Below are 23,002 nucleotides of genomic sequence, written 5' to 3' on the forward strand. Positions count from 1 at the left end.
ATGGGCCATCTAATCTAATCACTGGCCAGTGCAGATATCCGTAGCGAAAGCATCCCTGATGTTTAGCAATCTACCCTCTGTTCAAAAACCTACAAAGCAGAAGAGTCCTCTACTTTTCAAAGTAGTGTGTACCATTGTTGAACATACTGAAGAATACTGCAATTGAGGGTAGGAGGAGAACGTTTTGTCTTTCGGCATACTTATGATAACGATAACAAGAATAAAAGCAGTAACACAGAAGGTGTGTATTCTGCCATATTGCTGCATTCCTCTTACGTCATTCTGCCTTTCAGGAATTAGCTACATTTTTAGCTACCTTATTATGTGTGACCTTAACTGAATAATCAGGTCGTTTATTCAGGTGGATCAAGCGTTTTTGGTTCTATTGTGCCTTGAGCCCATTTTACCTAAATTAATAAATCATATGCTTATTTTTGCCTACTCATCAATCTAAATATTGTAGTTAATGCTTATCATAGTACACTTCTCCCTTGTGCCTTAGAGTAATTGAAGATTGGGGAGGTGATGACTGAGGAAATCATGTAGTTAATGAAGGTTTCTCAGTCTGAAATAACTTCATCTTTCTAGTAAAACATAGGCTGAATGCATGGAGAGCTCCTCCTCCTGTAGAGATGTACAGAAGCTTGTGTGAACAGCAGCACCAAAATGACTCCTTCTTCTATCACCCTAGATATACTACTGCAGGGTGTTCAAGTATGGGATAACTGGAATCATGGAGTTGGAAGAGACCCTAAGGGCCATCCAGTCCAACCCTTTGCAGTGCAGGAAGACTCAATCAAAGCACTCCTGACAGATGACCATCCAGCCTCTCTTTTAAAACCTCCAAAGGAGACTCCACTACAGTGAGCCCTTAATATCCACTGGGGTTTGGTTCCAGAAACCTGCTAGATACCAAACTCCATGGATGTTACGGTTCCATTAGATACAATGTAAAGTAAAATGGTGTTCCTTTTGAATATTTTCAACCCATGGGTGCTTGAATCTGTGGATAGAAAATCCATGGATACAGAGAACTGGCTATACATTCTTAAGCATCATTTTCCACTATCTAACATCTGTTAGCATGAAGAAGTTTTGAATCCATTGCTCCATGTCCTAGTCTCTGGAGCAGCAGAAAACAAATTTGCTCCATCCTCAATATAACATCCCTTCAAATACGTAAGCTTAACTATCATGTCACCTCTTAACCTTCTCTTCCCCAGGCTAAACATTCCCAGCTCCTAAGCCCTAAATAACCTAATGCAATGAAGAAAGTCTAATGTAATATGCAGTATTCAGAATCAGAAGACTTTGGGAGGCTGAAATTCTGAAATGCTAAGTGTGTGCTTTTTACACTTGCCTCTTGTTGGTGGATTTAAGGCTTGGAATCAACCTTGAATTCTGCCCATGCCTACTACTGGAAACCCCAGAGCATCATAGTAAAATGTTCCATGCCATCCTAGCATGGGATGCTTGTCTGGTTGCCCCTCTGTTAATAGTAGTGTCACTTGAACACATAACCAGGTTGAAAAAGGAGTGGGGAGAAATTGCTTACAAAAGGTCAGTGTGAAAAGACAGTATGAAACCCAACAGCATAATTCTGATATGTAAATTCAATAGCCATTTAATGTAATGTGCAGGTATAGTCCTTGGTTTAGAGATAAACAGTTGGAGCCACAGAACCATTCACTCTTCCCTCCTCTTGGTGCAATTCCCTCTCCCTCCCCTTCTTCCGTATACTCAGGGTGAGCACAGTATATAACCAGCTGCTTCTGAAATCCAGGTCAGGGCCCTGGTAGGTGTTTCCTATGCTCTGGTCCCACTGCTTAGACCTAGAGAAGAAAATCTGGGCCCTTGTGTGTCATCTGTCTGCAGGACTGCCCTTGCTGTCTTTGGCGATCACTTTTATTCTATGTGTGTCTGTCTCATTGTATGCATGTTGGCACAATCTTCCACAAGAAAAAAAGTTCCCCAAGGGCTTAGATGATTGCATATTATGTCAGTACTAGCCTATGATCTAGCACAGAAGTGAGCACATTTCAGAGGCTGGAGGGTCATAGCACTCCCCCTCCCCCCAAAAAACAGCAAGAAAACAACTAAGAGGGTGTTTTCAATTTTTATAATTCATTCTTTTGCTGAAAAATGTGGGGTTTTTAGTCCCAATTGCCTGAAGGATTAGGAGGACATGGGGGGGGGGGTCTGCTGAGCTGTGCTGAATTCCCCACAAGGGAATTCCCCACCATCCTGAGGCAGCTAGCAGTGACCTGACACCATCACAGCATAGCATCCTGACCTCTGATTGCAACAAGGGCAGTGTGAATACTGGTTTCCTTCAAAAAGCTCTCACGGGAATCTCTAGAGCAATGGGTGGAAAGCTCACTGAACTCTTGGAAGGCACTGTGTGTATATGGGAAGTTGTGAGTGAAGCCTTGAACTTCAGCTTTCAGCAAATATACCCAGTCACCTGGTTTTCTCTGCGTCTCTGAGGTTAGGCTTTGGCAAGCAGTTTTGCAAATCCATCCTGGTGTTATCTTGGTGAATCACAGTTTCCTAATCTTAAAAGTCACTGTCTTTGTGGTGAGAAATGCACATCACTTCATCAGTTGCCTCTTAGTGCCACCTAGTGTTCTCCATTAAGACCTCTACACTTCAGCTACTTAAGGGGGGGAACTCATTTAGCCATTGTAAATTAGCATGTTACTTATTACACACACAAGCCATTCACCTTGCTTGCTGTCCAGCTGGAACATGGATATATTTACCGTCCCCGTCCCCCATTGATCTACAGTTATTTAATCATGATCTCTATCTCTAGTTCTTATTATTAGAAATAGTTTACTATGGCTTCAAACGCACATAGCAACATGATACATAGGCATTCGAGACACAGGCGCCTTAACTTTTCATTCACTGGTGAGCTGAGGCCACAGTTGCACCTGTGTATTATAAAATGGCTTTTAAAATGGCTTTATTTGTGAGCTGCCTTGGAACCCTTTCTGAGAGGAAAAATATATAAATATAAATAGTAAAAAATTTAGATCCAATAGATTCGAGAAATGGATTGTCATCTGTCTTTCTTTCTTTCTTTCTTTCTTTCTTTCTTTCTTTCACATAGTTTTCCTTGGGAATTACAACCAAGGAGACATTTATGCTGTTCAGATTCATTTGTAAGACACTTTGAAGAGAAACCTAAACAAGATAAAATACAAGAACAAAGGTAGCCATGTTGGTCCATGAGTAAAAATAAAACTAAATTTCACAGTTGACTAGTACCTTTATTAGAAGCAACCAAAGTGCCACACAAGGAGTTGTCAACTATGGGTTTAAAAAAAAAGGGTAATCTCGCAGTTCAATTTTTTCCTCAGAAATGGCTATCCAATGTACCTTTATTTGGTAATTCATCCAAGATGCATCATTTTTAATTTTGTCAGCAAAGGCTGCATGAGTAAGTGGTGTTTTCATAAATGTGACTTGTTCTGCATCACATGTTTTGAGATTATGATTTTTCAGTAATCCTGATTCACTGGAAACTTGTCTTAATTATATTTTTGTTGCTTTTATTTTTAAAATCCCAGTAACTTTGACATTATAAAGGGAAGATTTTTTGACAGATTCCTCTTTACCAGTCCCTGGAGCATATAGAGATTCAATAGTATTTGGGGTCGACTTGGAGAGCCAATGTGGTGCAGTGGTTGTACTATTAGACTTGGAACAACTAAATGTCATAATGCATAGTTTGGCTGTGCAAGTCTGGTTTGGTGTTGGGGTGTGTGTGTGTGTGTTAACAGAAAGGTGTTGTGGCAGGGAAGAACCAAACTGAAACCATGTTAGGAGGAAGAGGGACTTTAATACTTTCTCTTGCATTAAGAGTCTGTGATCTCAATTTCCACATTTACTTTCCCCTGTGAAAGCACCTCTGGTGCCAACTCCTCCTTCCTCTGTTACATCTTTCCCTGCCCCGCAACATCTTCTGGTGCTTGCTGGTTTTTTAAAAAAAAAAACAAAATTCATCCATACAGTGGCATTACAGCCACCATAACTAGCCTAGGCTAAGGAACAAAGAGACTCAGGTTCAGGTTGCTATTTAGCCATGTAGCTCACCAGCTTGTTGTATGCCTTCAAGTTATTTCAGAATTATGTCAAACACAGTGTCAACAGGATTTTCTTGGCAAGATTTGCTTAGATTTGTTGGACTAGGATTCTATTAGATCAGGGTTCAAATCTCCATTCAACTCTGGAAACCCACTGGGTGACCAGGGGCAAATTATTCTCCCTCAGCCTAAGGAGAAAGCAATGGCAAACCTATTCTGGATAAATCTTGCCAAGAAAACCCTATGGTAATGTCAACATAAGTTAGGGGTAAACCTGAAGACATATAACAGCAGCAGTGGTTAACATGTACCTTTTGTTTCTTCCTTTAAGTTAGATTTATATGATATTCATATTTTCCTTTTGTTTAGTTTGCAGTACTCCTCCTGTCAACATGAAAGTGAAATCAGTGAACAGAACAGCCTTACTGGTTACCTGGAATCAACCAGAGATGATCTATCACCCTCCCATTATGAACTATATGATTTCCTACAGCTGGACTAAAAATGAAGATGAAAAGGAGAAGACTTTCACCAAGGACAGTGACAAGGACCTGGTAAAACCACAGCATCAGAAATTGCCATTAGTGTTAAGATAGCCTTACTCTGTCTTTCCTCAGTAGAAGGTAGGGATATGAAGCATAAGGAGTTTAAGCTAAACTTATGATTCCACTTACTTCCATGTAAAACATGAATGGTGTTAGTTGGGTCTGCTCACCATTCCACAACATGAAAGCATCTAAATCTGATTGTTTCTTTGCATGATACCAAGTGGATTCTTATTCTTGTAACACAATGACAACTCATCCACTTTGGAACCTGTTCAGCTAATGTTGAAAGTTCCCCAACAGAAACCAGTGGATCCTATTGTGAATATGGCATTGCTAAAATTTCTGTGAGTGTTCACATTAGCACAGCCATTGCTTCTATGTGGGATTTGGCCTTCTGAACTGTCTATCCTATAACATATGTGCCTATGTAATATGACGTCTCAGTTTTTGCAAGCACAAGTAGGGGCAATCTGTGTGCCTTTTGGAATGTCAGTCTAGAGGCAAGTGACAACTGTACAAGTCTTTAAAATTCCATGTGTATAGAATGAAAGTGACATATTCCATTTTTGAAAGAGCTCAGTTTATTGTTAATCAAAGCAAGCCTCTGGAATAATGAAATCAGTAATTGTATATGCACATAAAAATGCAGCCGCAATGAGTGAAAATTTTAATGACGGTTATCTTTTCTACTCCTTTGCAAATACACACTTCCTGGGTACCATTCAATCAGTTATAGGATAATATGTCTCTTATTCTTTTTGAGACTGAGGTTCTTTTACTTAATTTCCATTTATATTTTCAATTTCTCCCCACTAGAAGTTGTTATCTAGGTTGTATTAGAGAGTGATGAGCTTCATGAAATCAGAAAGCAGTCTTCTGAAAGGTGCCCAAGGTTATGGCTGCCTGATAATTTCAAACTTGTCATCATTTCACAGTCTTAAGGGAGAATGTTTTTTCTCTTTTAATTAGTAATAAGAAGAAAGTATATTAATTAGGAAAAATACCTGGTTACAAACATGGGGCATACTCCAAGAGGAATAACTGTTGCACAATTTCCTTTCATTTTTGTTCTTTCATAATTGGTTGCTTAGTTGTTACAGATTTGATAATGCTTGGCACTTAGGAGCCATGGTTTCCAGTAAGCACCAGTCTGTGACCACAAGAATGCCAGCCCAAGTCAGTGTTGCTTTTGTGCCCCCCTCCGCCTTCGGCTTTTCAATGGCTATTCCACATGCATTTTCTTCTCTGCAATCACTACTTTCTTGTCTCTGTAGATGAAAAACTGGAAGTAGGATGGCAACATCTTTACCTTCTGTGCCCTACCAAGGGCTCTAAAAGATTTGAGAGGACAGTTTTTATCATTCAGAAATAGGAGATTCATCTGTATTTCTGGTCCATGTCACTTTAGCATGTGTTGACTCATACATCTGATCCATTCCATTTCTTCATTAATCTACATTTTTAAAAAAATTCATGTAAAATGTGCATTGAAATATGTATTTAAATTCATATATTTGAATATATTTGAACATAATGTGCATTTTAAATGCACATTTTACATGGATACAATTTTGTGCCAGGAACAGCATCATAAAATTGAGGGAAATGTGTAATCCTAGGAATAACTACTGTCCAATCTACATATTATTCCAGAAGATGTGAATGAGATCAATATGTATCAGAATTCACCAAGGTCCAATTCATCAAGCTACCTGGACTAATAAATGTCCAGATCATAAAGGGCAGACATGACTTCCATGACTTGGCCATAAATAGATGTATGCATGTCAGTTCTAATAGTAATAAGATTAATTTTATTATTATTCTAATTCAACAAAATGTTTGTTGCAAGTTGAGTCCTACTGTTGTTGGCTCCTAGATATTTTCATCAGGTTATCTGGACTTTGTAATAACCATCACATTTCTCCTGCTCCAGTGTAAATATTAGAGAGTGGTGTGCTTCGTGAAATCAGAAAGCAACCTGATACATTATGCCATTGTATCCCAGGCACCCATCAACTTTTGAATTCTGTTAGCCTTCTGTTAGGAGTTCTGAGAATAACTGTTTAGGGATTCTTACATCTCTACAAAATTAGAAGCAGAAGGAAAATCTCAATTTACACACTTTTCAAAGGCTTTCTAACAGTGAGAATAAAATTGCTAAAATTATTTGTTGCTTCTTTCAAGAGCAAAAGCAGCAAAGAATTAAACATCTCTACAAAGAGGAAACAAATTCTTTTTGAGCAATAACCATGTACAGTTGTTTCTGCCAACCAGAATTTTTACATATTAGTTTGATGATCTAGTGAAAGAACATTCAATTCTTTTAGTAGCTGAAAGATTAGTTTTAAAGAGAAGAATCTAGTTTCACACTGCCTTTCCTGAAACCTACCTTCAACTAGGATGTGACCCAAGGAAAGCATTTTCTTGTCTCTGCAAAAAAAAAATTGTTCAAGAACAGCCTGAATCATCACTGTAAAATCCCTGCTTAAAGTAAACTTTGATTACACAGACAAAGATCTCATGGGCTTGACGGACCGCATCCTGTAAGCCTTTTTGTGACAGGCTTGTAATAGCTTTTGAATCACACCAAGGCAAGTCATGTCAGAAGGTTACACAGACCTTTTGTATCAAACTCAATATAATGGTACCCTTGTTCAGTCATTTTAAAAGCATTTGGGTTCTACACATGAAGAAAGGCAATAGAGAAGAGCACACTGGCACCAATCTTCTCCACTGCTTTCACACTTTGTGTACGGCTACAGAGGCTCCATGAGCAACATAGAAACTTGGAAGATAACAGCTTGAAATTTCATAAAGCGCTTTTAAAGAAAGAGGATCTCATATGCTGCAGGCAGTTGTGTGTCATCCTTTGCACATGGGGAGTAGTGAGAATGATGATGGAAAGGGTGGAGCTCATGTTCTTGTCTCTCGCCATCCCTCTTCCTGATTAAGAGCCTGCACACTTTTAAAGCAACTGGATGAATCACACGTGGCAAAGGGATATACTTCCATATTCATCATACTCCCTTCTTTGAAAGTTCAAGATTTCAGCTGCTTTATCAATTCCATTTTTGGAACATATGTAAATACAGTTGGCTCACATTGGGATAGTGCAGAGGTAGAAACTGGTGCCTTTTTGCATTACTTTGAGAAGTTGAACACTGAGCCAGGGACACAGTGTCTTGTGGCAACTCTGCCTTGCAAAGTCGCTGCTTAAGGGTAATTCCACCCATCACCTCCTATGTAGGCAGATACTCTTGTGTCAGAAGGAAGTCAGGCTGAGTTGGTTTATCCCGTTCCACAGATAATGTCATTTTCATGGTGGAGGGCACTGCTTTTTTTTTTTTCCATGAAGGGTGACTTTTTGCACGTGGCCAAAGAGTTACATAAATCCATTGACATTGTTCCTTCACAGAATCAGACCCAAGAGATGAGTTTCTTTCTGTTCAAGTAAGCTTGCTGTTCCTGTAAAATGTGTTCTAAGTATTATTTGTGTTTTGCAAATTGATCATTCCCATTGGGAGGGATAACACTGAATAATATCTATTTTTTTTAAACAGAAAGCCATCATTAGCCATGTCTCACCTGACATCCTTTATCTGTTCAGAGTTCAAGCAGTTTGCCGAAATGACATGCGCAGTGATTTTAGCCAGACAATGCTTTTTCAAGGTAAAACCACAGGATTTTCCTGTTCTTTTGTAACAGTCCCTTAGCTAGTATACATTTGTAGTTGCACCTTAATATTGCAAGCTGATGTGGTGAAGTGTTTATGAACTGTGCTTACATCAACTTACAATCACATGCAATTAGTAAAGACATTGTTCAGCTGAAGAGGTTTTGTTAGCATGATTCCTAGAATGACAAATTCTAAAAACATTGAGTTTCCTCACCTTCCAAACTGGAGGAAGGGAATGATCCTTACTCAGTATGGTTTCAGGCCAGTGCCGTATTCTCTGCTGCCAAAATTCACTGTCAGCCCCAAATGCCCTAATATCAGGAGGGATCAGTGTTGTCAGATAGATCAGCATATACAGTGGGCTCTTCTTATCTGCAGGCTTGGTAACCATGAATTTGATTTTTCATGGTCGCCAAGCCCCATTGTTTCTAATGGAGGTGCGTGCCTGTGGCCACTAGTGCAACTGTGTGCATATTGCATAGGAAACAATGGGACTTGAAGTCCCATGTTTTTATTATCCTCAGGGAGGGGTCCAGATCCCCCCCCCCCAGATACAAAGAGAAAGTGTATATGCAAAGGGATCTTGTAGCTCTTATAAAACTAACTGTGCGAAAAACATTGGCCCATTATAAACGGGCACCCTAGGACGGACTCAGTCCGTGCTAGGGTTAGAAAGGGGTGTCTTTTCCAGATGCCCCGAACCCTAGCACGGACTGAGCCTGTAACAAATGGCGGCGGCCGTTCCACACGGCCGCTGCCATTTTGAAGTAACAGACGCTCTGCGTCCGCACGTCGCGGCGTCTCTTCCGGGCTGCAAGAAGGAGCGTGATTTTCGCACTCCTTCTTTGCTGCATCTGGGAACTGCACCGTTTGGCTGCTGCGGTTCCTGGATGTAGTAACCAGCGGCGGCAGCAGACCGTCGCATTTCGGCGGTCTGTAACCCGCCATAGTAACATAAGCTTTCATAGACTTGGTTTATTTCCTCAGATGTCGACCAAATCTATGAAAGGTTATGCTTCAACTTCTTTCACAGTTAATCTCAAAGGTGCTACAAGATCGCTTTATATACTGATATTCCAGACTAGCCTGTCTATGTCTCAACCAATACATATACATTCATTGAGGATTGGTGATCCAACTTCAAGATGAGGTAGTTATGTTAGGAGAAACTAAGTTTTTATTTTAATTACAGAAGTTTCTCACTATTGCTGTAGACGTAGAGCTTCATGGTATGGGATAAGAAGCAGTTACCCAGCACAAGCAAGGGGAGTATAATTATAGCAATTTTGCAGAGTTAGTAGTGAGTCAAAATCTTGTATTGGGTATTTCTTTGCTGGCTTTTATGATTATGGAATAATCAAGAAGTAGAACATCTAGAATATGATGAACAACAAAAGGAAGCCTTGGTTCTTAGAAATCAGCCTGCTTTGGAATCAACATATTCTTTTTACAGCATACAGTAATAGTGTTTGGGTTTGTTTGTTTTTCATAAATTCCTTCATCCTTGATTCTGCCCAGAAATCTCTGGACAAAGAGTGGATAAATAAATAAATGATGTTTGGCAAATGTTTTTTTCTAGTTGTGCAATCTAGTTAAATATTTTTTTCTCTTTCTGCTTCCCCCTTTCCACACCATCAGATAACACAACTCGAATTTTCGAAGGGACCAGAATAGTAAAAACAGGAGTGGTAAGTGAAATGAATTATTGGAAATATGAGAGTGTTTGTGACAACTTTATCCAGCAGATGGCAGCATAATGTAGTAAATCTCTAATAAAAGCAGTTTTAGAATTAAGAGATTGCAAGGGGTTTTGATAAAGTGCTTGAGGTGTCTTTCATCCCTGGTTGATTCAATATTACTTCAGAGAGGCCACATATCACCCTAAAACTATATTGCTACATTTAAGTTTATTAAATAATTAGAAAATTTGTAAAAAAAACATTCTGCACAGCAAATAATAATAATAATAATAATAATAAATAATAATAATAAAATTTTTATTTATATCCCGCCCTTCCAATGATCAGGGCGGCTTACATAATAAATAATGAACTGAAGAGTATTTAAAAACATTCAGGAAACCTGGGGACTAAATCAATATATGAAGACATACACAGCATTTTATATTTGGTTTTGCTTAGTCTCATTTGGAACTACAAAGGTTACACATATTTAGAGAGCAACTGCACAGTTGGGGGGGGGGGGGGGGTAAACAAAGAAAACACCAAACATCCCTGCAATGTGCCAGATGTTCAAAATTCCTTCTCATTTTTTGTGAGATAGTCATAGCAGGCAAGCATCTCAAAGCTCTGAATGTGCAGCTTTGTTGTGACAGGAATCTATAAAAGCAGTTTACCTCTTAACATTCCTCTCATACACACAAATATCAAAGAGGACATGCCCCCCATCACACAATTCTCACCATGAGCCAGAAGATGAACATATACATGGTGCTGTGGACTAAACTGTTGCCAGAAGACTGATCCTTCCAAGTGCCTGGGGTTTCATTGGGGGGATTAGGTAGCCTGGATTACTTAACTTGATTTAACCCTTCTCTGGTCCACTCAGTTAAAATGGCTAGTAAAATGACAGCTCTTTCCTCATTAAAATACATTTATCTAGTTATTAGGGACACAGTATTCATTGCAGGTTATTTTAAATTATATTAATCTTTATTCTAGTTTACATCAATCCAAAATAAGAGTGGACTATTAGGGATGTATCCAACTCACAGTTGAGTTGCTTCCTCTTTCCTAGTACAGAGCAGGACAGAATACTTGTACAGTCGGCCCTTCTTCTACATGAATTTTTTATACACGGATTCAAGCATCCACAGTTTGAAAATGTTCAAAAAATCAAACCTTGATTTTCCATTTTTTATAAGGAAGACCATTTTGCTATGTCATTTAATGGAATTTGAGCATACACAGATTTTGTTATACACGGGGGATCTTGGAACCGAACCCCAGTGTATAATAAGGGTCCCCTGTATACATGCTAAGTGCATAGCAGCCAGGGAAATAATAATGCAGGAGACAATAATGCAGATAGAACTTTCCTATCCTGGTACCCTCAGATGTATTGGAGCATAACTTCTGTCATCATCTGGGCATTTCATTTCTGACCTCAATATTGGTCGTTGAACAAAAGAAAAACTACAAAGGAAGGTTGGAAGGAGCAATGGCTGAACTGCAATATGTCCACAAACCCCAGTCCATCAACAGTGGGTTGAAAAGAGACAATGGCTTCTGCACACTACACATATTATAATGCTGGTTAACACCCCAGCCTCATGAAAATACTCTTGACCAGTTTGTTTGTTTGTTTGTTTGTTTATGTCCCACTCTTTACCAGGACTGAGACTCACATCTCCTTTCTTGTTCCCAGTTTTCACACATCATATGCAAAAATTCCCTTCACCATTCCTATATCAATCCACCCACCAGGCCTTAGGCAACATCTTTCTTCCTGCCTTTGTCCTCCAACAACCATTATTAAAACTGAATTTGTCACCTTATCACCCTATCCACAGGTTTTGCATTTCTGTGGCAATACATAAAGTCTAATTGAAATAGTCCTTCCTGGGCACCAGTTCAATCCATGCACCTGAGGTAGTAGACCAAGTTTACGAAGGCTTGTGCTACAACATCTTTCAAAGTAGACCTAGAATCATAGAATCATAGAGTTGGAAGAGACCACTAGGGCCATCCAGTCCAACCCCCTGCCATGCAGGAAATCCAAATCAAAGCATCCCTGACAGATGGCCATCCAGCCTCTGTTTAAAGACCTCCAAGGAAGGAGACTCTATCACCCTCCAAGGGAGTGCATTCCACTGTCGAACAGCCCTTACTGTCAGGAAGTTCCTCCTAATGTTCAGGTGGAATCTCTTTTCCTGTAGCTTGCATCCATTGTTCCAGGTCCTGTTCTCTGGAGCAGCAGAAAACAAGCTTGCTCCCTCTTCAATATGACATCCCTTCAAATATTTAAACAGGGTGATCATATCACCTCTTAACCTTCTTTTCTCCAGGCTAAACATCCCCAGCTCCCTAAGTCGTTCCTCATAGGGCATGGTTTCCAGACCTTTCACCATTTTTGTCGCCCTCCTTTGGACACGCTCCAGTTTCTCAATGTCCTTTCTGAATTGTGGCGCCCAGAACTGGACACAATATTCTAGGTGGGGCCTGACCAAAGCAGAATACAGTGGCACTATTACTTCTCTTGATCTAGACACTATACTTCTATTGATGCAGCCTAAAATAGCATTGGCCTTTTTAGCTGCCGCATCACACTGTTCACTCATGTTCAACTTGTGGTCTACTTGGACTCCTAGATCCCTTTCACACGTAGTTTCATTCAGCCAGGTGTCACCCATCCTATATCTGTGCATTTTATTTTTCCGGCCTAAGTGCAATACCTTACATTTCTCTGTGTTGAATTTCATTTTGTTAGCTTTGGCCCAGCTTTCTAGTCTATTCAGGTCATTTTGAATCTTGATCCTGTCCTCTGGGGTATTAGCTATTCCCCCTAATTTGGGAACAGATGGGCCAAATAATGTGGCTTCCAGATGTTTGGGGATTGTGGAGTTTAGATGTCCCCAAAGTGGCCAGAAGCTGCACCAAGGATGTGCCGAGGTTGCAAAAGCTGGCCGTTTCAAGAGCAGATTAAATCCACTCATGCCAGCGGCCTGTTCAGGACCGCGGCGACACCCCACTTTGGAGTGGGTCATGCGATTGCTGTGGTCCTGGGCCGAACGCAGCCAGATCCTTTTGGCCCGTCTGCTTCACACATCTGTCTATGAAAGCTTATGCTACAACGTCGTTTGCTCATTTAGTCTCAAAGGTGCTACAAGATCCCTTTGCATACTGATATTCCAGACTAACATGGCTAGTTCTCTGAATTCTGTCATCCCTTGTCAGTGTGGCAGTGCTGAGTGGACATGATGGGAGTTCTACTTCAGTGGAACTAGAGGGTGCCAGGCTGAAAAAGAAGTGGTATAGCCTGAAGCTGCCAGCGGGAAGCATGAGTCTGATTACTTTGATAAATCATCAGAAAATTACAAATGCCCTTCTGGTTCAGGACTATGGTCTATATAGTGGCCAACATCTTTTACAGTTTCATAGTGGCTGAACAGGTGCTACCTTGGAAACTCACAAGCCCTGTTTATTCCCCTCAAGAACTGGTATCTGGGGGCATACTGCACTTAAACATAGAAGCTCAGTTCAGCCATTATTATTAATAGCCATTGATAATTGATAGATATGAATCCCATTGTGGGGTAAAGGTGGGATATAAATCCTTGAAATAAATAAATGTACACTCCCTGAATCTATCTAATCCCTCTTTAAAGTCATCTAAAATAATAAACTAGTGTTAAAAAGACAACTTTTATATTCAGTTTAATTTTGATTATAATTCATTATTGATATCCTGCATTTCAGTTGCAATTAGGGTTGCAATACTTTTTAAAAATACAGTATATCAACATTATGTTAAAATATGTTATATCTAAGTAATAATAAAACATCAGATATTACTTGGACATACAACAAATTTTTACAGATTTACATTGCGGATTACTGTGAGATTTAAGATAGTATGGAGAAAATCAGTTTGGAGGTATAATAACAGTAATGAATGATGACATTCTCAAAACTAATATTAATATGTTTCTTCGCTCCCCAGGTCTTATACCCTTTCTGTCCTGTCCATTAGATTGCAAAATACTGTAGGTGAATGAACTAAAATTCCATATATAAATGAATTAAATGTAAATATAGCTAAAGATGTACCACCACAGTCTTACTCCTGGATTATAATACTTTGGACCTGCCATTCTTTCTAATAGATACACATTGACCTTGTACAAATGTGCTGGCCTTTCCTTAAAAGAACTGGATACACTAAATCAGGACAGAGATTATTGCCTCAGCGTCGCAACTAAAGATTCGTAGCTTCACTGTTATTTGAGGGAGAGCAATTAAGTGTCTAGTGTGACAAACTGCATGCCTTTAATAACCAATGTATAGCTGCTAAATATAGTAAAATTATAGGCAAAGGGAAATGTTAATGGAACATTGGGAAAGCAGTGAAAAATAGAGTAAAGCTGTTGTGTCATCGTGTTTGCTGAAGTTAGTAAAAATGTTTTAACAACATGGAATTCTAGACAGCATAATTAAAATGTGTTTTATGTCTTGTGAAAAATATTCACACAAGCTATTGTTTTTTAATCTCATTTATTTCAGTGAGGAAGGTTTATATATGTGCAGCTTAACCCTCTCACTGAAACCAATCAGTTTTAGAAGAGCTTAGGCTTTGATGGAATTTACCTGCGAGAGCAGGGAGGAGAGCAGGAACAACAGTGCCATAATCTTTGGAATTCCTTTCCATGCCCTACTTGATATATCATGTTAAAATCAGAAAACTGTCATTCTGAATTTGATCTGAAATAACAAGGTCTTTTTAAAAAACACAATATAGTTGTTTTATGCCTTCTATGTTGTTTATCTTGTGAATCTTAATGTTTTTGCCAGCTAGATTTAACTACAATTGTTTAAATATACTTGTCTTATTTAAACAGAATAATGGGCACAATGGAGTGTTTGGAAAGAAAAGGAAAACAAAAGGAAAAAAGAGCCGAGGTAGCATGTCAGGTACCTCTACTGATGCTCTCTCTGGTGTGTTTTCTTCTCTTGTTCCCCCTGGTGATTTCTTCAAGCCTACAGCTTCGCCGGCACCTTCAGCCGATATGGCTCCCATCAGTTCTGGGTCTTCTACTTGGACTTCCTCAGGCCTCCCCTTTTCCTTTGTGTCGATGGCGACTGGGATGGGGCCTTCCTCCAGTGGAAGCCAAGCCACGGTGGCTTCAGTGGTCACCAGCACCTTGCTTGCTGGTCTTGGGTTTAGCGGGAGTGGCATTTCCTCTTTTCCCAGTACTGTTTGGCCAACTCGTCTCCCTACATCTGCTTCTACTAATAAACCGTCAGCAAGGCCAGTTGTGGCTACCACTGAGGCATTATCCTCTCCGGCACCAGACAGTGATTCTGCTCTCACAAAAGACAATGAAGGAGCAGAGGATGGAGAAAAGGATGAGAAAAGTGAAAGTGAGGATGGTGAAAGAGAGCATGAGGAAGAAAGGGAAAAGGATTCGGAAAAGAAAGAAAAGAGCGCTGCAACAGAGGCTGCCGATGTAGAAAATAACAATGAGGTTACAAACACCACTCTCACTCCCAATAGAACTATGGAGGAGGGAGGGAATAAAACCATACCTGATCAAGAGCAAAGCCAAAACATTCTCCCAACGGGTAGGACGCCCAGAGGAGAAGGCGTTACAGAAACAGACACTAATTTCCAAACAATCTCTTCCACCCAAGTGCCACCACCAGCATTCACAAATGAACAATATACTCGTGAAATTTCAAGAAGACCCGAGACAGCATCAGTGACAACTTTACCAAAAGACAACAGATTTATTACCATTAACCCAGGTGAGTTACATTGCAGGAGTTTCATCTCTTTTTTAAATGTTGCACAACCATCCTTTGAGTTCACTTTCTCATGTAGTCCCATTAGACATCTTTAGATAAGCCACCATTATGAGCAGACAGTGTGAAGTTTCATGTTTTGAAATGATAGTAATGAAAAATTCTTATAATGTATCATAATTTCCAGCCACTAACTCTACTTCCTTACTATTACTTCAGCCATTAATTTTCCATTATGGAGATCAAGATCAAGATTAGAAAAAGCAGAAATACCATAAAACCTGAATGAATAACAAATTGTGTGTTAAAGGGAGGGGATATGACCTGTGGCAGTTGTTCACACCTTTCTGCTAATGTAATAACTTATTTTAAAACTCAAGGTGCACTCAGTACCTCTAGAAATTTCTTTGTTGGCTGGTTTTAAAGTCAGTATTCTCTTTCTCAGTTTATTCATAGGTTTTCATTTTGCTGTATGTAGGTATGGGTTTGGGTGTGTTGTATGCATTCCTCCTTAATGAAAGGACCCTTAATCTGAGTTGTTCGTCATGTTCGCCACTAAAATACAAAAGTTTAGGTTATAGAAGAGTTAATGACTGATGACACACAGAGAATGCACTGGGGTCTTTCTCCAGCAGATCTAATGGATCTAAACTCACCATACATCCCTATATCTGAGTAAAAGTGCTGTAGTCCATGAAACTTAATGTTGGAATAGATTAGTTAGTCTTTAAGGTGTCCCAAGACTACTTATTTTGATACTGATATAGACTAATACAGCTATCTCTTTATGTACAAGTGTGTTGCTCTACGGTGTGGGTGTGCTGTTTGTATGTGAGAAAGAAAGAGTGAGAGAAAACTTGTGTGAAAACAAAAACTAGAATCCAAAACAGAGAGGGGGGAAACACCTTCTTCTAAAAAGTAGAGGTATAATCCATGTTAAAAAAAACCAGAACATAAATTTTGGCAAGTATATTGTAAGTTTATAATAAAATGGCATTTTGGGGATGCAGCTGAATAAAACTATTTTAAGCCTATGATGTTGTTTTTGAAATGAATTAAAAGAAGGAACCCTGCCAAAAGAAGAGACCTCCAGAGTGTTAGAGGAGCACTCATGGGTGACAGGATAAATGAGTTCTTTGCATCTCTTGCAACAAAAGAAGATATAGAAGAATAGCCAACATCTGAACTATTCTTCTTGGGTGGTGAATTGGAAGAAAAGTTGCATGTTGAAGTATCCATAGAAAAGATTTTAGAGTAAATTCATTGATTTAAAGAATGACAATTCAACAAAACCAGATAGTATTCACCCAAGATTTTACAAAGCACTTGCACATGAAAAGTGGAACACTGACTAGTGTCCATTTCCTTTTATTTCTTTTGACACCTACTCCCATACAAGACAATTTCTAAAGGCCTGATGAAATGCCAGTCTTTCACATAGACATATGTGCACAATCCCATATCTCGCTACGATCCTGGAAATTACAGACAAGTAAACTTGATTTAAATGCTTGGCTTTAACAGTCTGTAGTTTCCAGGATTGTATCTAATAAAACAGAAGTTGAAAATAGAGTAAGTAAATTTAGAAAGAACCACCATAGTATCTAGTTAATTCCTGTCGATCATCATCAACAGGGAGTCTCAGAACCATTATTTACCACATAGTAGTTTGAAAGGAGGTAGCAATGTTAGTTTGCAAATTTATATCCATGAAAGCTCATGTTAAAATAAAAACCAGTTAGTCTTAAAGATGGTGCTATATTCCTTCTTTCTTTCTTTTTTCTCCTCTCTTCCTTTTCACCTACTGCACAGAGGCTTCTTGGGAGAAAGGTCATAATACCAGGAGACAGGAAAGGAGCAAATACATGGCCAAATCTTACTACAGTGGTACCCCGGGTTACGAAATTAATTCGTTCCGCGGTTAATTTCGTAACCCGAAATACCTTCGTAAGCCGAATTCCCATAGGCGCTAATGGAAAAATAGCTCTCTGCTGCCCTCCGGTGGCGGAAAATAGCGCCGCGGTTTTTTCGTAACCCGAAGAAACCTTCGTAAGCCGAAGCAATAAATCCCTATGGGATTTTTTCGTATCCCGAAAAATTCGTAACCCGGCGCATTCGTATCCCGGGGTACCACTGTACTTGTCATGGACCTAACAACCCAGTCCTATACAGTTCTATGTAGAAGAAGAAGCAGTAGTAGTTAGGAATAGTGGTATCCACAGGAGTCATTGTATATGACTCCTGTATCTTTCTGCCCCTGACCTTTCTCCAAGGCTTGAACAGCAAGTCTCATCTTGCCTCACAGCTGTCTCGCAGTGGATGCGCCATCGGCGTTTGAAGCTCAACATGTCCAAGACGGAGCTTCTTGTCTTTCCTCCTAAGCCCACCCTTCAACTCTCCTTTTCTGTCTCTGTGGACAACATTTCTATTCAACCAGTCCAGCAAGCCCGCAGTCTTGGTTTTATCTTTGACTCTTCTCTGTCGTGTATCCCTCAGATCCAGACCACAGCCAAGGCTTGTAGATTCTTTTTGTACAATATTGCCAAAATCCGACCATATCTCTCCGCCTCTACTGCCAAGATCCTGGTCCATGCCCTAGTGATCTCACGACTTGATTACTGTAATGTCCTCCTGGCTGGGCTTCCTTTTTCTCACCTCCGTCCTTTAATCTCTGTCCAGCATTCAGCTGCACGCATTATCACTTCCACCCACCGCTCTGACCACATCTCTCCTGTGTTGGCATCCCTTCACTGGCTCCCTCTCCCTTTCCGCATTCAGTATAAGCTCCTGCTGTCGACATTCAAAGCCCTCCATGGACTGGCCCCTCCTTACTTATCAGACCTTCTTTCTCCTCACCTTCCCACCAGGGCCCTCCGTTCTGGTAGTCAAGGGTTCCTGTCTCAGCCCAGGATTTCCTCTGCCCCATCCCGGATTCGCCCCTTTTCACTTGCTGCCCCTCACTCCTGGAACCTTCTTCCTCCACAAGCAAGAGCCATCACTTCATTAACCAGCTTCAAAACGGAGTTGAAAACCATCCTATTCAGAGAAGCCTTCCCTGGCATCGCATAATTGTCGCTTACTATCTGATGTTCTGTTGTTGGCTGTTTATCGATCCATTTCCTGTATTGCTATGTACTGTATATGCATTATCCTACTTGTGAGTATGTATTTTCCCTGGATAATGATTAACCTTCCATTTTGAAGCCAAGCCCTCCCTTCAGTCCATCTGCCTTGGTCCAGGCCTCGGAGGTTGAGAGGAACTGCTGGACCTCTTACCCTTTCCCTCTACCACTCCCTTCTCCTTCTGTGTCATGTCTTTTTAGCTTGTAAGCCTGAGGGCAGGGAACCGTCTAACTAAAAGGATTGCATGTACAGCGCTGTGTAAATTTACAGCGCTTCATAAATAAAGGTTAATAATAATAATAATGGAGAAATGGAAGGGAATAGAAGCGTAGTTGCCAATAGGCCTGCAGAGGGCAGACTGGCTTTTCCTGGAGTAAGTACTCCACAGTGATCTGGTGCCTTGATGTTCCTTTTTCCTTCTCTTTTCAGAGCTTCTTTTCTTTCCATGGAAAAGTCAGACGATCTGTGATGACAACCTAATCTTGTTGACTGATTGATACAAAATACTTACATACAACTTATCTGACATTCTAAGTAGCATCCAGCATTTAATAATGGTGTGATAAAATCAAATCATAAAGCAACATCAGTAATTAATTAGAAAAAAAGCCCCCAAACTAGAGAATTAACTCACCTCTCATTTTTACTGAAAGCTAAAACCATCCTAATGCCTTTTTGGATTGTGATGTGGGGGCCTTCAACATGAAAAACTGCTTATGTGTCCATATGCATTTTAAAACACATGCACAGATACATTTTATTCATTCCTTTCATCTCATCTCATTTCACTTTTATGCTGCCTTTCTACCAGAGTGGGACCCAAGTCAGCTCACAAAACACACATATAATTCCAGCAGTTTTCAAATAAATAAAGCATTTATTTTCATAAACTGCCCCCACTCTGTGAACACACATATTTTATTGTTAAGTGTTTGAGATGGATTTTTTTCTATACATTTTTTCCAAACTTTGTTGTGAAATATAATAATAATATTTATTTGTATCCCGCCTCTCCTTATATTGGATTGAGGTGGGTAACAGCAAACAAGAACAATAAAATCAAACACGAATATCACTAGATAAAAGTGTAACAGGACATATTAGATCCTAATGTCTTTTTGTCTGTCCATGGTATCCTCAGCACTCTTCTCCAGCACAACATCTCAAACGAGTTTCTTTTTATCTGCTTGTTTTTACTGTTCGCCTCTCACACACAGTATATGATGATGGGAAATACAATGACTTGGACATATACAATAATAATAATAATAATAATAATAATAATAATAATAATAATTTGTTTTATTTATATACCGCTGTTCCAAAGATCATAGCGGTGAACAGCAAGTAAGTCAATTAGCAAGTAAGCTAATTTGCCCCCAACAATCTGGGTACTCATTTTAGCGACCTCGGAAGGATGCAAGCCTGAGTCGAGCTTGGGCCTTTGCTGGTCTTGAACTCGCAACCTTGTGGTTTTGAGTGAATGGCTGCAGTACAGGCATTTAACCACTGCGCCACCAGGGCTCCTTCTACTACTACTACCATCTACTACTAAGCAAAATGAATTTCTCACACATCACTTTGCCAAACCCATTTAACCAACCAAATGACTGCAGCAATAACAAAACCTTATTAACAACAGCCAGGGCATGGCTCTTCTTCATGTTTAAAGGCAGGCCATTCCGAAATACAAGGACAGCAGTGATAAAAGCAATGGCTCTCACTAGGATAGTGCAAGCTGCTTGCAGAGAGGAAAGGGTTGAGGTCAACTGCCTTCCTTTCTGTGCTGTGTGGGGAATTACTATTTTTCTTTTCACTGTCAATAAATTCACAGACTCTCCAATATCCAACACAAGAGAGGAGGTGAGAATCACAACTCCCATAAGCCCCAGCCAGTACAGAACTGACAGTGATTTATTTGTCATTGTGTCCCTTGAAGTCATTTCCAAGCTATGGTGACACTAAGGTACATCTGTCACAGGGTGTTTCTTGACAAGATATAGTCATATGGGGATTGTTTTTGACTTCCTCTAAGGCTGAGGGAGATGACCTGCCCAAGGTCACCCAGTAGGTTCCCATGACTGAATGATGATTTGAACCCTGGTCTCCAGAGTCCTTGTCCAGTAGTCAAACCACTTCTCCACACTGGCTCTTAGGGTTGATTTATAGTTCAACAATATCTAGAGGACCACAAATTGTCTTCTCTTGCTAGAGAACCAAAACACTCAGTTTTGAAAGGTTGAAAGAACCCTAAATCACAGGTCTTAATTGGTATGTAGCTTAGGGTCGCCATAAGTTGGGAACAACTTGAAGGGAAACAACGACAGACAGACAGCAGGGGAAGATTGCAGGATGGTGAGAAAGAAACAAAAGTGTATGTTTTCCTCCCTTTCTCTCTCCCACTCCCCAGAAACTAATCCCAGCTCCTGATCCAGTCTGTTTGAGGATCATTCTAGTGTGTCATTTTGTTGCAGGTAGCTCCTTAACCTCTTTTTCCTTCCACATATTTCTCAGAGAATTTGAATTATATCTATTCAGCATCTTTCGTTTATGCTTTGTCCTCTGTGATTCAAGCTTCAGCTAAATAAATGTCCAGTAATTGTAATATTCATCTGTGTGATTCAGTTTATATATCTGTTTCTCCAAGTATTCCATTACACTGATGGTGAGAATGGTGGCAGTTCAGTACCTGCTTGCGGCTGTCTCATGTGGTCAAGTCTACCATGGCAGTACATGAAATTTTTGCCACATGATGGCACTGCTGTAAGCTGCCAGACAGAACCATTGGCAGTGGTATGGAAAAAGATGTGGGCACTGACCAGGTAGAATAATGAGCTGGTGACTACTAGAAAATAGCTGGCTGTGTGGAGCAACTACTATCTACATCACTACTACTGATACCATAACCATCAAAACTGTGTTGTGCATGATTGTGTGTGTTATCAGTGTATGATTTGTAACAAGAGAACAAGATGTTTTTTTTTCTTTTCTTTGTTCATTTTTCTTTTTTGTCAAACATACATTGGTATTTTGTGATACAATGCATGAAATGGCTTTTTTCTTCATTCCAGAGAAACCGTACTTTCCTTTTTGCTGTTAAATTTCCCTCAGATTGAGTGCATTCTTTCCATCTTGCCAGGCCTGGAGCATTATTGGCACTAAATGATTATCATTCATCACTACCAACTTGAGGCGCCATTAATGTGCATATCTGTTCTGTGTTGCCTCCATTGAAGTAATCTCTGAATTGGTGTAGGCAGATGCCGAGAATATATGATCAAGCTTTAAACTATATTTTTAGGAGAGTTTTTTTTTCTTGTGAAACATAATGCCTTGTACAAATATATGTTATTAAAAAGTATTGCACATCAAACGTCTTGATGTTCTATCTAGAGCTTCAAAGTCATGTGTTACAAGTAATATTGACTGAATATGTAAGTTTTTGGTACGTTCCCAAAATAATGTCTAACTTTCTAGGCTCTGGCTATATATATATATATTTATTTCTTTTTTATATGGTAGTGTCCTATCTTTTTCTTGAACATCCTATATTTTGTGTTGCCTTGTCCTCCTTTGCAGTTAGAACATCTGGTCAGCCTGAGATTGATGAAATAGCAGTAGGTGGGGTGCTGCTGAGGATGATGGAGGTGGCAGTCCAACACATTTGGATGTATCAAGTTACAGAAAAGTGGCACAAATTAAACAAAGAAAAACTCAGCTGCTGCCGCTGCCCCCCCCCCCAAAAAAATATGGGCAAATTCCTGTAGCTTATGGTCTCTACAGACAAGGGTGACTACCTTATCTTTGCTATTGCCCCCGTTACTACTTTCACACAAAGAAAAAGAGATAAGGGGCCCTAGCAAAAATCCATCTGAACAAATCTTGCCAAGAAAACCATGTGATAGGCTTGCCTTAGAGTCATCATAAGGCAGAAATGACTTGAAAGCACACAACAACAATTATATTATATTATATTATATTATATTATATTATATTATATTATTATTAGTGCTGTTGTGCTGTTGCTAATAGTTCAAAGAAATAAACAGTTCAGAGAGCTTCTGGAAAGAAGAAATGTGA

General features: G+C 39.7%; 1 protein-coding gene across 8 annotated transcripts in view; it reads left to right on the plus strand.

Annotated features, from left to right (window-relative positions):
• PTPRG (protein tyrosine phosphatase receptor type G) overlaps nt 1-23,002 on the plus strand; it is a 745,385-nt gene that overhangs the window by 599,456 nt on the left and 122,927 nt on the right. For 5 of the 8 annotated variants that reach the window (XM_042447272.1, XM_042447270.1, XM_042447268.1 and 2 more), the window contains exons 9-12: nt 4,461-4,645; nt 8,203-8,311; nt 9,957-10,006; nt 14,896-15,802. In XM_042447272.1, coding sequence (XP_042303206.1) covers nt 4,461-4,645; nt 8,203-8,311; nt 9,957-10,006; nt 14,896-15,802 — 1,251 coding nt within the window. The remainder of the gene's footprint in view (nt 1-4,460; nt 4,646-8,202; nt 8,312-9,956; nt 10,007-14,895; nt 15,803-23,002) is intronic. The other 3 variants (XM_042447274.1, XM_042447269.1, XM_042447273.1) reach the window with 1 other exon arrangement.

The sequence above is a fragment of the Sceloporus undulatus genome, chromosome 2 (assembly GCF_019175285.1).
Source record: "Sceloporus undulatus isolate JIND9_A2432 ecotype Alabama chromosome 2, SceUnd_v1.1, whole genome shotgun sequence".
NCBI classification, from domain to species: Eukaryota; Metazoa; Chordata; class Lepidosauria; order Squamata; family Phrynosomatidae; genus Sceloporus; species Sceloporus undulatus.